Source organism: Ogataea polymorpha, assembly GCF_001664045.1.
Source record: "Ogataea polymorpha strain NCYC 495 leu1.1 chromosome Unknown OGAPOscaffold_2, whole genome shotgun sequence".
Classification (NCBI taxonomy): domain Eukaryota; kingdom Fungi; phylum Ascomycota; class Pichiomycetes; order Pichiales; family Pichiaceae; genus Ogataea; species Ogataea polymorpha.
The window spans coordinates 1,454,471-1,467,373 of record NW_017264699.1 but is presented as its reverse complement, the minus strand read 5'-3'; the positions used below and the strand labels follow the sequence as shown (position 1 = coordinate 1,467,373).

Here is a 12,903-nt window from a genome sequence, read left to right as displayed (position 1 = left end):
AGCATGGTTTGGAAACAACATGACAGTCTTTTGGTGAACAGGGAATTCCGCAGGATAGAACGAAGCACACTGAGGATGAGAAGGAAATATCGTATCTATACGGTCTGCTACGGTTGGTATCATTTGACAGAAAAATACAGATGTGGCTGGAGTGTGGAGAGAGAAACGCACTAGATCTGCTGAATGTGTAGGTTTGATCTCTGAAAGCGGATTGAAACGTCTCATGGTTGCACTTATTTCAACAGCGTGAAAAAACTGCGTATACGTCTCTGGGCCTAGTTGCCCTAAACATAGTAAATTTTCATTTTTTTTTTATGGCCTCGCAGAAACCGGCATCAGCCACACGTCAGGTGTACACGGTGTACACGGACGGCGCATGCAGCTTCAACCACGACCCATCGCGTGCGAAGGCTGGGTACGGCGTGTTTTTTGGGGATGACGACCCGCGCAACACGGCCGCGCCATTGGTGGGGCCTGTCCAGACAAACAATCGCGCAGAGCTGAGTGCCATCAAGCAGGCTCTGGAGACCATACTCGAGGAGTTTGAGTTTGGCAACGGCGAGCAGTACCAGATTCTCACGGACTCAGAGTACTGCGTGAAATGTATTTTGGTGTGGTCAAAGACGTGGCAGAAGAATGGCTGGAAAAACTCGAAAAAACAACCCGTGGCTAACCGCGACCTGATCGAGGCGATCCTTGGCCTGATAGACCGGATTAATGAGGAATACTCTCGACATGGTTTTGGCAGACTGACCGTGGACTGGGTGCGTGGGCACGCCAATAATCACGGCAACGAGATGGCGGACGCCTTGGCCCGTGAGGGGGCCAGCATGGAATGGAAGTAGCGTCGGGTACAACTATAGTTGTGAAATGCGGCTGATTCGCACGGAACGACAGGATAATCTTGGGGACACCTTCATTACTGGTTTCCAAGACGCGACGACTCCGTTGACGAATTGATTTCTTCACTGGCCAGACACTTCCACTGCCACGACAAGCCAAAAATTGCTGCTGGACGCCGGTCCATATTCCGGGCGTAAATTAGCTTCACGATTGATCGTCTGGGAACCTTCTGAGCATGTTCTGATGCGTACGACTCCTGTTGCACAGCATTGGAAAGCTCACCTTTGAAGATCGGCGAATAAAGATAAATTAGAACCCTCGTGTGAAGTACGCCTAAAAATCAACGGCCGCTTGCTCGCGGGTAACCAGGTCAATGATCTGTACTACATGCTCTATATCTGGTTGATATAATTAAATAGACAGTTAGGCCATATCGGGCACCTGGTATATTCCCCGTACAAATTCTCTTGCCCAGAAAAGCTAATTTGACGACGACGTGACCGTCAGAAAAGATTTGCACGAGTTCCGCACCGTTGAATCACGATCAATAATATATCTTTGGAACACACTTCAACTACAGACTGCATAGCCGTGCAGTGCAGATAAAAAAATAAAAAAAAAATACCCTCATGTTTCTTCGACGATGCGCTATCCCCACCCTGCATGCCCGCGCGGTCTCAACCTCAGTGGGGTGTCCAATTCACCATCATGATGTCGATTTTCATGGAGACCCCGTGGTAAATGTCTACACGGACGGCTCGTGCCGGAACAACCAAAACTCTGAGCTCGCGCAGGCGGGTGCTGCTGTGTTCTTTGGCAGTAATGATCCGCGCAACTATGGTTTCCTGCTTACCGGAAAACCTACCAACAATAGGGCGGAGCTACTGTCCGTGCACGAGGCCACGCGGATCATTCTTGATGACCTAAAAGAACACACCCATACAAAATTCCAGATCATGACAGACTCCAAGTACGTGATAGGGTGTCTGACAGAATGGTACCCCCGATGGCAGTCCAATGGGTGGCGAACCAGAAAGGGCAAATCTGTCGCGAACCAGGACGAAATCCGAGCGATTATGGTCAACGTGCGCGAAATCAATACGCAGTACGCAAATATTGGATGGGGGCCGCTGTGCTTCAAGCACGTTTACGGACACAGCGGAATTTATGGCAACGAGATAGCCGACAAACTAGCAACCGCTATTAGCGGAAGTGTCTCGGCAGTATCCGCAGCCCCCGTGCCAGACACACTCTAGAGTTTAGCCTTCCCTGTTTGTGTGTACACATGAATATGAAAATATTTAGGATTGAGCACCACGTTACTCCTTTAGACCCTCGATCTTGATTCTGGTTGCCTTGTTCATGTAAGCATTGTAGGTGATTTTCGTGACTTCTGATTGCGGGAACTTGAGGAAGGGGATGTCGCTGCACGACGAGGCCATCAGGTAGCCGTAGAACACCCTGATGACCGTCTCGTCCGCGATGACCAGCACGTCGTTCGTTAGGCGCTCGATCTCCATGATCAGCGGCTCCAGCTTCAACGCCAGGTCGTGGTAGCAGTCTGCCCTTGGGTACCGGTGGTGGTACGGATCGAGCTGGTGTCTCTGATAGTCGTCGGGAAACTTTTCCTTTAGCTCCTCGTCTGTGAGTCCGTGAGCATCGCCAGGGTTCAGCTGCGTCATTTCGGGGCGGTGCGTCACTGAGAGCCCGACATCCTTGAACACCTGCGCCAGTTGTGTAGTGCGCAGTCTCACAGACGTCCACACCTGCAAGTCTGCAGGCAGACTGTCGTGGCCTTGTTCCCGGTAATGTTTCACCATCGTGTCGAACAGCTTGTGCGCGTAATCCTGGCCCTTGGCGTCCAGGGGCGGGTCGCTCTTGAAATCGAGCTTGTTGTTGGAGCATCTCGCAAAATAAATAGACCCTTTCTTGATTTTTGAGTTCATCAGATAGAATATTATTTTCGTCGTGAGGAAGTCGTGCTTCGACTTGTTCACCAGCAGCTTCTCACCAAAGTTGATAAACTTGATGTACGTGAGCTCCTCCTCGTCCATCTCCTCATACGAGTGAGCAACCACGCTAACCCTCTTCCTGTAGTCCGCAATCGCCTCCTCGGCGTCCCAGTTGATGTAGTCTGGCGATTTTGCCGCGTCAGCTATGTTGGTCTCCAGCAGTTTCGGGTCGTCGATCAGGCTCTCGATAAAAATCACCTTCACGCTGTGCTGCTGTAGCACACGTGCGAGCTCTCGCCTCTGTGAGCTCACGCCGTTGACTGCGTCGTAAATGGCGATTTGGCCCATGTCGTTCTGGAAAAAATTGAGCACGTCTCGTACAGCCAGGTCGGTCAGTTCCTGGCGCACCCGTTTCGCCTCCTCGCTTTCCGGCTTCGGGTCGAAAAAGTCAAACGGCACGTGCTTTGTCTTCTCTCTTCTGATGTCGCCCAGGTGGAACAAATTGGCCCGCACTCCCAGCCATCGCAAATACCTGCACAGACTGATGGACAAGTTGGTTTTACCGCGCGCAGGCGGCCCCACCAAAACGATGCAAATACATCCCGCATGATACAGCTTCCCAGAATCTGTGGAATAAAGTTGGGCGGGGGACACGTGGAAGCGCGACACTGTCTTGTGAATCTCGTCTATGTCCTCATGGACGTGGGGTGGGACATGTCGCTCGCTTTTGTTGTCTGCGCCGTTTTCGTCGCCTCTCGACGAGGTCGGAAGCCACCTGTTCTGCTTGCGTGCAGAATAATTGCCCGGAATCTTGGGCTCTTCAATTTCAGCCAGGTCTTCGGACATTTAATAGCAAGAACGTAGCCGGCTAAAGGATGAATATTTTCCTTTCGACCTACATATTTTTCCCCATAATTTTTATTGTAGAGAAATCACTAGCCACTTATCTTCTCAGCCACATGGGGCCTTCCCCCGCGCTACAGACGGATCTTGGTCGAAGTGCCGGACCCGGAGTAAAGCAGCTCGACGGCAAACGCACCAAGACGGACGCGCATAACGGCTGACGTGTCGATCTCCAGCTGCCCGTTCAGTGCCTTGCGTAAAATATCGGCACCTATCCCGCTCGTCGCATACGTCACTGGAATCCGGGGTGTCCTGTACAGTCCCGGTGGAACAACTATTCGTTGCTCCTTGCTGATGTAACCCAGAATGGTTTTGTCGTGGCTTGCCTGCGCCTCGATCAAGTCGACCACCACCTCGCTGTTCGCCACTGGGTTGAACACCGTCAGCTCGATTTCCGATGACATAATGTGCATTGTCGAGTCGATAAGAAAAATACTCTCGTGCGACACGGGGTGCGGCAAATTTTCCTGTCGCGAAATCTGGGGTAGCCGCATGGGGACCCGGATGCCGGCCACGAAGGCGGCCAACTGCGAATCCTGGCGGCCAATAAGCTCAATCGTCGGATGTAGTCCCGATAGGTATGTCCCCAGCATGCGTTCGAGCCGGGATTTGTCGATATCCGTGTCGAGTTGCATGATGAGCTTGGCACTGGTGTTGCTGTAGTTTTCGGGCGATAGATGGACCGGACCCGGTTCGATCCGGCCAACTATTGATCCATTATACTGCAAGTCAAACCTGAGTCCCTCCAGGGTGCTGTCAAGGTTTACGTTGGTGGAAACAGCAGCGTTGATCACCATGGCGCAGTGCTTAGCCGAAGATTCAAGCAGCACAAGCTCATTGAGCCGGACGCCTAGACTCCTGAAAAGCTGGTCGTTAGGAACACCAGGCACAGCATATTCTAGTTCTGTGCTCAGACCACTGATTGTGGTGGTCATAAACTCCGAAACTACCTGGATATCTAGCACCGGGCGAATTGGTATTTTGACCGAGGTGCCTGAGGCCACATTTTGAACCAGGTCTCTGATGAGGTTGGAATCTTCCGGCTTGAGTACTGCCTCGTCAAGCGAAACACCGAAGGTCTGCTTTTTACAGTGCAACTTCGAGGCCTGCCAGTTTCGCATCTCCAGAGTCGTTATGTTTGGACCACAGTGCACCTCTCCCTTCACAAATGGTATGTCAATATCCGACACAGTAATGCTTTCAGAAATGTTGTACTTGATCGAAACATCCGACGACACCAGCAATGCATCTCCCTGTGCACGCACCCCCAGGTATTCAATGTCGACAGCGTCAATACCACCGCCAAGCTCGTCAATTTGTCCAATAGCTAGCGCAGCATCGATTTCAAGATCGTCAAAAATGTCTCGCATCCAGTGAGGTTGCGTGCTTAGCGGCTTCGCCCTGACAATTATCGGAACCTCTAGGTTGCTTGAAAAGTTTGTCAACAGTTTGCTGATTGCAGAGCCATCTCCACAGTCAAGCAGGAGGTCCTCATCCAGAGGATGGACAGTAAATTCCGTGGGTATCAGAATCGGATCGTGGAAGCCAAACTTGCCGGTTCTAATGGTGGCAACTGAAGAAACTTTGCTGCAACCTGCCATCAGCACTTCCCAGCTCATTGCGTCCGCTGTGTAGTCCACCAAACCCACGCTTGATAGTCTCACAACCGTAAAACCAGTGACCTGCCTACCATCAGCATTGATCTCAAGATTTTCCGGAACGGCGTCCTTCATCACGCTTCGAATTATACGGCCCCCGTCCAGTTCTAGGGCCAAAGCTCCAGCCACCGTGTGTTGTCCCATTGAGTGTCCATTGACATCAATACCGCACACAACAGAACAGCTAAAGACCACCTTCTCGGGCCCGCGACTGATGGGATTTATAAGCCGTGCCATCTCCTTTGTGGGCTTTATAAGCGCAACCGCCTCGATAGTCTGAGGCTGTCTTAATCTCACAGTCAAAGGTTTCAGCAGCTCCACACTGGAAATACACAACTTCTCTTTTTTTATGCACACATTCATATCAAATGGACCGTCAGGTGATATTTGGACCGCATTCAATCCGCTTAATAGCCGGCCCCATGTTCGACGATATAAATTAACTTGATCATAATCAAATTCCAAATCTCCTCGAATCACCACTTCAAACCCATCGTCGGTAACATTCGCCACCCGCACATTTGTAAGATCCAGTCGCGCGGCATCCAAAAAGACCTGCCCCGTGCTCTTTATCAGCTTATACCCACCAATCGCCATAAAAAGCAACAGGACGCACACCAAGCCAATTGTACGGGGATGTTGCAGTCGCCGTCTCTCTGGCCTTTTATTGCTTATCTCTGGGAGCGGAGCATCGTAGGGTTCTGGCGCCTGCTGAATTAAGGGGGTTTCCTCGTCAATCATACTTTTTCTGTCACCTCCACACATTTTTTATCTCTGGATTTACGTAATCTATAAATTTATAGTTTGGGCTCGAGCAAGGCCTCATCCATGAACTTCTCCGGGATGTGGGCGTTGGGGGCCCCTGTAAGCGGCACCTGCGACTTCCATTCGCCGACGTTGTCGATGGTATTGGTTAACTTGTACTCCTTTTTGAGCTCGTCCAAAATAGCAGTGATGAATTGCTCTTTGTGGTTAAAGTCAGGAATCAGAGTGAAGGAGTCAAAAATGGACTCCAGAACGTCTTTGGTAATCTCGGTGTCCTCTGTGATCTTACTCTCTATCAGTTCACTTAGCTGGTTGGTGTTCAGGTCCACAGAGTCGTACTCAGGCATATCAAATACCAAGTTCGAAATAGTGCTTGTGAGTCGGCTTACCAAAGACTGCTTTGGAACAACCTGGCTTTGCAAGTGCACAACAAGCTTCCCGTGCTGCGACGAGTCCAAGATCTTGTTATGGTAGTAATCAATAAGCTCCTGGCGTTTAATTGTTCTCAACGTCTCAACATCCAACTCTCTTTTGTCGAAGTCGTAGAAACCAGATGCAATAGAGTCCCAAAACCTACTTCTCTCCTCTGAGAGATTCTTCACTTTCTGTAGCTTCTTTGTAATCACTGCATTCACATGCTTTTCAAACTCCTTGTCGTCCATGGAAGACAATTTGTGTCCTATTTTCACCAGAAATCTCGACATTCTATCAAGCAAGTAGCCAGTACTTTTTTCACTTTGAATCAAGAGTCGCAGCCCAAACGTAGTTCTGGTCTGTCTGATTCCTGAAAAGACGACGTAGCCAAGCTGCTCTTTGGTCCTTAGACGGTCAAAGAATGGCTCGTGAATTATTTGTGAAACTAGCTCAGCTAGCACTCTGTCGCGCTGATCCGTGATGTAGCCCAGCTGGTAAAATGTTTCCACGCACGAGTTGACGTTTTCTTCGTCAACATTCTTCTTCACAAAATGGTATTCTTCGCCAGCAGGAAGATCCAACGAACGGCCCCTGGTGAACTGCGATTCTGTAAATGAAAGGGCCTTGGTCAGTTTGGAAGCCACCAGCTGGTTGATGTGCAAGGCTTCCTGCCTGCTGTAATTTCCAATCACAAACATTTCAACAAAACAGATACCAAACAAGTTGGACACAAAACTCTTCAGCGAGTGAAATGTCGCGGCATCAAAACAGTCTATCTGGTCGTCTATCATCCAGGAGTCTTCGTTGATCAGAGCAGAGAGCATTGGACCGATCTGACGGAAAGGCACAGAGTAGCCAAAGTTTTTCAGGTTCCGCAACATTTTCTCTTTGATAATGTTGAACCGCTCCTCTCTTGACTCGTTCCACACAGATTCGTCATTGGTGAATTTTAGCAATGTGTTGGTGACCCTGTCGAGAAGATTGTCGAGCTTATGAGAGTATCCGCTGATGGACAAACTGAGGCCGGACCTTGCCAGACCAATTTCGTGGTGCAGACCTGCGATGCTTGCAAGGTATGACATGCTATTAAGCTCGTCATCAAGCATTTCAACAAAAAGGGAGAGCAGGACCGAATTCAACGGGGTAGAGGTGGATCCAGGAAGGTTAAATTTGAGCGTGACGCTGGATCTTGGTCCACCGAGTTTCGTGTTGACCTTGTACCAGACTCGCGAGTCAGAAGTGTTGCAGATTAGTTTTGGATAAACAATTTCTTTGGACTCGTCTTTTGGAGGCTCGACCAGGGAGAATTTGGTTGGGAGGAAGATGTTGCGCTCCGGTAAACTGTACTCTGAGGGAGCAGAACCACTGTAGATATCAACCAAACTTTGTAAAAGCTGGGGCTCGATCTTGGATGGCAGATACTCTGTACCATACCATTTTTCTGTCAACACGGACTCGCCTTCTAGACACTCCCTAGCTATCAGCATTGCGCGAAAGTTGTCTGGTCTCAAGTACGAGAGTATATTGCTAATTGCCTCAGGATCGTATTTTCTGACGATCATGGTGCTCAGAAGCTTTTCGGAAGGAATTGTTGAACGAGGCGGAATCTGTTTGATTTTCTGCAACGGGTCCTGGCCCTGGGTGTCATAGTATTCCAATCCATGGAGAGAGCCGGTCAGTCTGCTTGCTGATTGACTTGCTCCTGTTTTTTGCATGAATTTGAAGCTAGTGGTGCTCTGGTCATGCAATTCCTGGAATATCCATTTCTGCGGACCTTCTATATTCAGCAGACGGATATATTTGAACACATGCTGCAACACCTGAGTATAATTTTTCAGGCCCTCAGGAGTGAGATCCACGTTGACGATGAATGCGGAATATCCTGCGGAAATCGTTTCGTGGCCGCAACTCAGATTATTGGCCCATCCTTGACGTTTGAAATGGAACAATAGGGACCCCTCAGACTCGTGGCCAATAAGATGCGAAAGGTACTTTGCTGGCTTTGAGTCCCAGTTCGGTCTCGTGTCAGGAATGGGGAACGAAAGCTGCAAAGACCGCAGTTCCATAATGGGCTTTGCACGGATCAGATAGCCGTTGTATGTATCTGTGTCGAACGGAGAGTTTCTATAAATTGGAGGGGTCACGTTCTTGTTAGCAATGTCCGAGAACATGTCGACGGTCCATTTGGTCATAGTTTCGAGAGATTCATTCGAAATAATGACTAATCTCATGATATTGGAGGAATAGTACTTTTTGTGGAATTTCAGGAGCTCTGCTCTGACATCCAAACCCCTTTTGACAGGATCTTCGCCCAAGGTAACCTTGTTACCCGTAGAAAAACCACTATACGGATGCTCCCTGTTAGTGAGCGACTTGTTAAGCTGGTGCAATCTCCAAATGTCAGCCTGTAGGTTTTTCTTGTTTTCAGAGTCCACCGCGTTGATCTCTCTGTCCTTGCAATTCGGGTCGAAAAGCGGCGAGATGAAGAACTGCGAGAACCTGTCAAGAGCCCCGTGCATCGCGTCGTTGGCCACCTCGAAATAATAATTTGTGTGCTCCGACGACGTGAAGGCATTGCTGAAGCCAGAGTTTTTAGATAAATAGGAGCTGTACTCGTTTTCCGAAGGGTATTTAGAAGTGCCCATGAACAACAAATGCTCGCAAAAATGAGCCAATCCAGGCAACTCCGGAGGGTCCTGGAACGCGCCAACGTTCACGTCCAGCGCAGCAGCCGACTTGTCTGTGGTAGGGTCAGAGATCACCAGCGACACCAGTCCGTTCGGCAGCTCGATCAGACGGTACTGGCGGTCGTCGATGTCTGGTTTCTCAAGGTTTTGACTCAATACTCTATATTGAGACATGTGGCGCAGAGAACGATTTATTTGAGCCCCAGCAAGACGACTTAAACAGAGTGTAAATCTTGAGAGCATAAAAAGTAACAGAAATTTTTGGCACCAACCAGGGTTGGGCAAAATACGCGAGTGATATTTACAGGGCAAGCTATAATGAGCCTCCTTAGACGGAATCGTCATCAAACATAAATCTGGAAAGTAGCGGGTTGGAGGGAGCTGTCGCGCAATATTTCTGGTCTCCCTCTGGCCTTGAAGCATCGGTGTTACCCGCGAGCATGCTCTGGATCGAAAGAGCTACAGAATGCAGGGTGTGCGCGGGGGTCCAGCCGTCGTACAAGATATTGAGACAGATGTGTCCATTGGAGTAAATGTGGGGGTGGATCGGGATCGGATGCGATCGCACAAATTGCACCTGCGGGGGAGCGAAAGGGTAATCTTTATCGAGTATAAATCGCAGACGGATGGTGTCTGGATAGAGCGGGTTGTCTGGGACCCTCATGTCCACGTACTGGACGTTGAGGTTGTCAGAGGGGAAAAGCTGCAACGTGGGGTTGGACTGGAAAAGTTTTAGCTCTTTCAGGAGCCGCGAGGAGGGATTGGGCATTGCGTAGAAAAACGGCGCAAATTGTTCTTGATCCTTAAAAACTGCTCACGTCAGCGAGAACTCTCCCGTTTCGGAAAAGATCCCAGTCACGTGCACCCAGTCACGTGCAGCGCATCCCGAGGTTCTGTGCAAAGAATGGCCTCGAAAGCACTCTGTCGCAGGACCTGCAGGAGTAAACTTCTATAAGTAGCAGGTGGCCAGGTCCGTACCAGCGGGACGTTATTCTTTCAGAAGACGTTATTCGACTTGTCCAAAAGACAGTAGTCCAGTATCTAACGCCCTGCCCTCTGCACACCACCACTCAGCAGCCTGGGTCTGGCCCTTGGCTGACCTCGGCCTTTTTTTTTTCGACTTTCTAGACCCTGTTACCCGCCCTTCTAAAAATAACTTCCGCATTTAGAACATTGTCTCGGGTGATACAATAACAGGAAAAACGAAATATAAATAATATACACAACTCTTCATTCCCCATTTTTCCTTCATGAAGTCGTTCATTGTGCCACTCGTTTTTGTTCTAGCTAACATCGCACCGGCTCTTGCCACTCCTCCAGCATGTCTGTTGGCATGTGCTGCCGAGGTTGTGAAGAGCTCCTCCCAGTGTTCGTCGTTGAATCAGATTGCTTGTGTTTGCAGCAATGAATCCTCTGAGATGTCCTCATGTTTGGAATCCAAGTGCGGTGGCGATGCGGACAGCGCTGCAAGCTCTTTCTCGAGCGTTTGCAAATCCGTCGGCGCCAGCGTCAGCTCCAGCAGCAAGGCCTCTTCATCAAGTACCGTAAGCTCCTCGAGCAAGGCGTCCAGCAGTGCTGCTTCGTCTTCTTCGTCCGTTGTTTCTTCCGTTGTTTCTTCTTCTGCCACGGCTGCTTCATCGGCTGTCCCATCCACTTCGGCATCCAGCTCCGTTTCCGTTGCCGAGCAGTCCAGCTTTTCCACCACCTTGGCCACTTCTTCCGTTTCCTCTTCTTCTGCAGCAGCTCCATCGTCGTCCATTGACGTGCAGGTCTCTGCAGGCGCCCCGGCTCTCGTTGCCAATGCCGCCGGCCTCGGCCTCGGTGTCTTGATCGGTCTTCTTTAGATACCCATATATTCTAGGCCACATAAATTAAATACTTTTACACCTCGAACCATATATGTTACTATAATAATTGTTTGTTTATTTTTGCGAAGCGCTCGTTATTGATGCTCGATATCCTTCCTTTAAAGCAGTACCAGGATAACTATCAAGCCATACTGGACGGCAATCCACTGCCTTACGGCAATCTCCGTGGGAAGGTGCTTGATAGCGAGAAATTCTGGAGAGATTACGGTGACTACGAGCCTGTCCTGCGACAACACGTTCCGGAAAAATACCACAAGTACTTCTCCACGCCCACGAAACCGCACGCGCACCAATCTTTTGACGACTCGGTTGAGGTGGGCCGGTCCTACAACCTAAGTCCCGTGAAAAAACGCGAGCCCTCTTACGGTTTGAAGGACTCAGAAAAACTCGCAGACGACGTGTTCGACGCCGACAAGAAGATGTACGTTTCGAGAAGCGACGATGACGACCCCAGTAGGTCGCTTTTCCAGCAAACTTACAAGGTTTTGAGCTACGATCGCAGCGCGCAGGGCGAAAAACTAAATTCACTTGTGAGGAAGATTAGCACGGAGTTTGATGAGGTCAAGGACGAAAACAGAATCCTGCGGCGCGAAAACACTGAGCTCCGCGCAAAAATCAGACAATTACAGGACGAGAACCACCGTATAACATCGACAAGCCAGCTCGTGAAGAAGAAGTTTGACAAGTACTATATGGAAACGATGAAGCTGCGAGAGGCTTTGGCGGAGCTGAAAAATTCAGCTACCTCTGCTGCAACGGCGCCAGCGCCAGAACCCCACAATCCATCTCCAGCCAAGTCTGAACGGCCAGCTACGCCCGAAAAAGTGGTTTCTGCAGACACCATAGACGATCAGCTGGCATCCAACGAGGAGAAAATGAAGCGGCTCGCTCTCACAACGCAGGAAGAGCTGGAAAAACTCGAGGCTGAGAACTCGAGGCTGCTCAAACAGAAGCAAGTTCTGAAACACAATGCCGACGTTCTCACAGTGATTACCGTTGGCGATGGTGTCGTCAAGGTGGAGCAAAAGAGACCCAAGGCCCCTAAGATGGATCCAGGTGAGCCCAAAACACCACAGGTCCAGATTAAACATCTGAAAAGGGACAGCACGCCGCCAAAAGCCTCGGCATCGTGTCCTGTCTGCTCGCCAGCAGGAAAAGCGGACTTCGACTCAGACGAGCTTAGTGACGACAGCGTGCCGCTGGACGATACCATGATCTACAAAAAGACGCACAAGAGCAACCTGCTCAATATAGGACGCAAGCACTCCTAACTCGTGGTGGTTCATTAAGGTCGATCTATGTATAATACATTACTTCTTTTTGCCCTTCTTTTTGCTTTTCTTCTTGCCTCCGGTCTCAGCCTGCTCCACCACAGGAGCTGCTGCTGGAGCAGGTGCGGTCTCCTCTTTGAACTCAACATTACTCATAACACTAGAGAAACCATCCAGATGTACGGTTTTTTTCTCTTTCTCGACCTTCGTCATGGAGCTGCCTCTAGGCCCAAGAACATTAATCATCCTGCTGAATTCCTTTGCTTTGTGGGTCTTGAAGTTCAAACAGATGCCGGTTTGGGGATTGTAAGTCTTGATTTTGATCAGCGCTTTGGCCGGCTTGCCGACCTTGGCCGACTTCGCCCTCGAGTGTGTGTATGTTATCGACACAGTTGTGTCCTCCGGGCTCGCCTGGAGCAGCTCGAGCGATTTTTGGATAAACTGGTCGCTCTGTTTAATTAGTGTCATGGACAACTATGTGAAAAAGTCGAAAGCCAGATTTTGACTTTCTACACTGCCTTGAAAAAAAAAGCAGCTGCTAC

The 12,903-nt window shown here is 49.8% G+C and overlaps 9 protein-coding genes across 9 annotated transcripts; 3 read left to right on the top strand and 6 right to left on the bottom strand.

Moving 5' to 3' along the window:
* Positions 1–314: 314 nt before the first annotated feature.
* Positions 315–1,296, top strand: OGAPODRAFT_93140 (uncharacterized protein; the record flags this gene model as incomplete). The annotated part of the gene is made up of 1 exon (XM_018357281.1): positions 315–1,296. The coding sequence occupies one exon, from the start codon at positions 315–317 to the stop codon at positions 843–845; it is 531 nt and encodes a 176-aa protein (XP_018212727.1). The 3' UTR covers positions 846–1,296.
* A 176-nt stretch (positions 1,297–1,472) lies between these two features.
* On the top strand, positions 1,473–3,652 carry OGAPODRAFT_75744 (uncharacterized protein; the record flags this gene model as incomplete). The annotated part of the gene is made up of 1 exon (XM_018356074.1): positions 1,473–3,652. The coding sequence occupies one exon, from the start codon at positions 1,473–1,475 to the stop codon at positions 2,097–2,099; it is 627 nt and encodes a 208-aa protein (XP_018212725.1). The 3' UTR covers positions 2,100–3,652.
* OGAPODRAFT_15957 (uncharacterized protein) lies at positions 1,474–3,652 on the bottom strand. Its single transcript, XM_018354078.1, has one exon. It carries the CDS (start codon positions 3,639–3,641, stop codon positions 2,163–2,165), a length of 1,479 nt encoding a protein of 492 aa, XP_018212726.1. The 5' UTR covers positions 3,642–3,652; the 3' UTR covers positions 1,474–2,162.
* A 57-nt stretch (positions 3,653–3,709) lies between these two features.
* On the bottom strand, positions 3,710–6,078 carry OGAPODRAFT_15956 (uncharacterized protein). Its single transcript, XM_018354077.1, has one exon. The coding sequence runs from the start codon at positions 5,951–5,953 to the stop codon at positions 3,773–3,775; it is 2,181 nt and encodes a 726-aa protein (XP_018212724.1). The 5' UTR covers positions 5,954–6,078; the 3' UTR covers positions 3,710–3,772.
* Positions 6,079–6,111: 33 nt separating this feature from the next.
* OGAPODRAFT_75741 (uncharacterized protein) lies at positions 6,112–9,396 on the bottom strand (the record flags this gene model as incomplete). The annotated part of the gene is made up of 1 exon (XM_018356073.1): positions 6,112–9,396. The coding sequence occupies one exon, from the start codon at positions 9,394–9,396 to the stop codon at positions 6,154–6,156; it is 3,243 nt and encodes a 1,080-aa protein (XP_018212723.1). The 3' UTR covers positions 6,112–6,153.
* Positions 9,397–9,550: 154 nt separating this feature from the next.
* OGAPODRAFT_12194 (uncharacterized protein) lies at positions 9,551–9,991 on the bottom strand (the record flags this gene model as incomplete). The annotated part of the gene is made up of 1 exon (XM_018353312.1): positions 9,551–9,991. One exon carries the CDS (start codon positions 9,989–9,991, stop codon positions 9,551–9,553), a length of 441 nt encoding a protein of 146 aa, XP_018212722.1.
* Positions 9,992–10,503: 512 nt separating this feature from the next.
* On the bottom strand, positions 10,504–11,106 carry OGAPODRAFT_15953 (uncharacterized protein). Its single transcript, XM_018354076.1, has one exon. It carries the CDS (start codon positions 10,979–10,981, stop codon positions 10,604–10,606), a length of 378 nt encoding a protein of 125 aa, XP_018212721.1. The 5' UTR covers positions 10,982–11,106; the 3' UTR covers positions 10,504–10,603.
* A 56-nt stretch (positions 11,107–11,162) lies between these two features.
* OGAPODRAFT_75739 (uncharacterized protein) lies at positions 11,163–12,362 on the top strand (the record flags this gene model as incomplete). Its single annotated transcript, XM_018356072.1, has 1 exon — positions 11,163–12,362. The coding sequence occupies exon 1, from the start codon at positions 11,171–11,173 to the stop codon at positions 12,359–12,361; it is 1,191 nt and encodes a 396-aa protein (XP_018212720.1). The 5' UTR covers positions 11,163–11,170.
* Positions 12,363–12,400: 38 nt separating this feature from the next.
* On the bottom strand, positions 12,401–12,829 carry OGAPODRAFT_7392 (uncharacterized protein; the record flags this gene model as incomplete). The annotated part of the gene is made up of 1 exon (XM_018355871.1): positions 12,401–12,829. One exon carries the CDS (start codon positions 12,827–12,829, stop codon positions 12,401–12,403), a length of 429 nt encoding a protein of 142 aa, XP_018212719.1.
* Positions 12,830–12,903: the final 74 nt, after the last annotated feature.

Excerpts from the sequence above, each read along its gene's own strand:
- OGAPODRAFT_15957 (XM_018354078.1), bottom strand. The coding sequence starts at position 3,641 with ATGTCCGAAGACCTGGCTGAAATTGAAGAGCCCAAGATTCCGGGCAAT.
- OGAPODRAFT_15956 (XM_018354077.1), bottom strand. The coding sequence starts at position 5,953 with ATGGCGATTGGTGGGTATAAGCTGATAAAGAGCACGGGGCAGGTCTTT.
- OGAPODRAFT_15953 (XM_018354076.1), bottom strand. The coding sequence starts at position 10,981 with ATGGACGACGATGGAGCTGCTGCAGAAGAAGAGGAAACGGAAGAAGTG.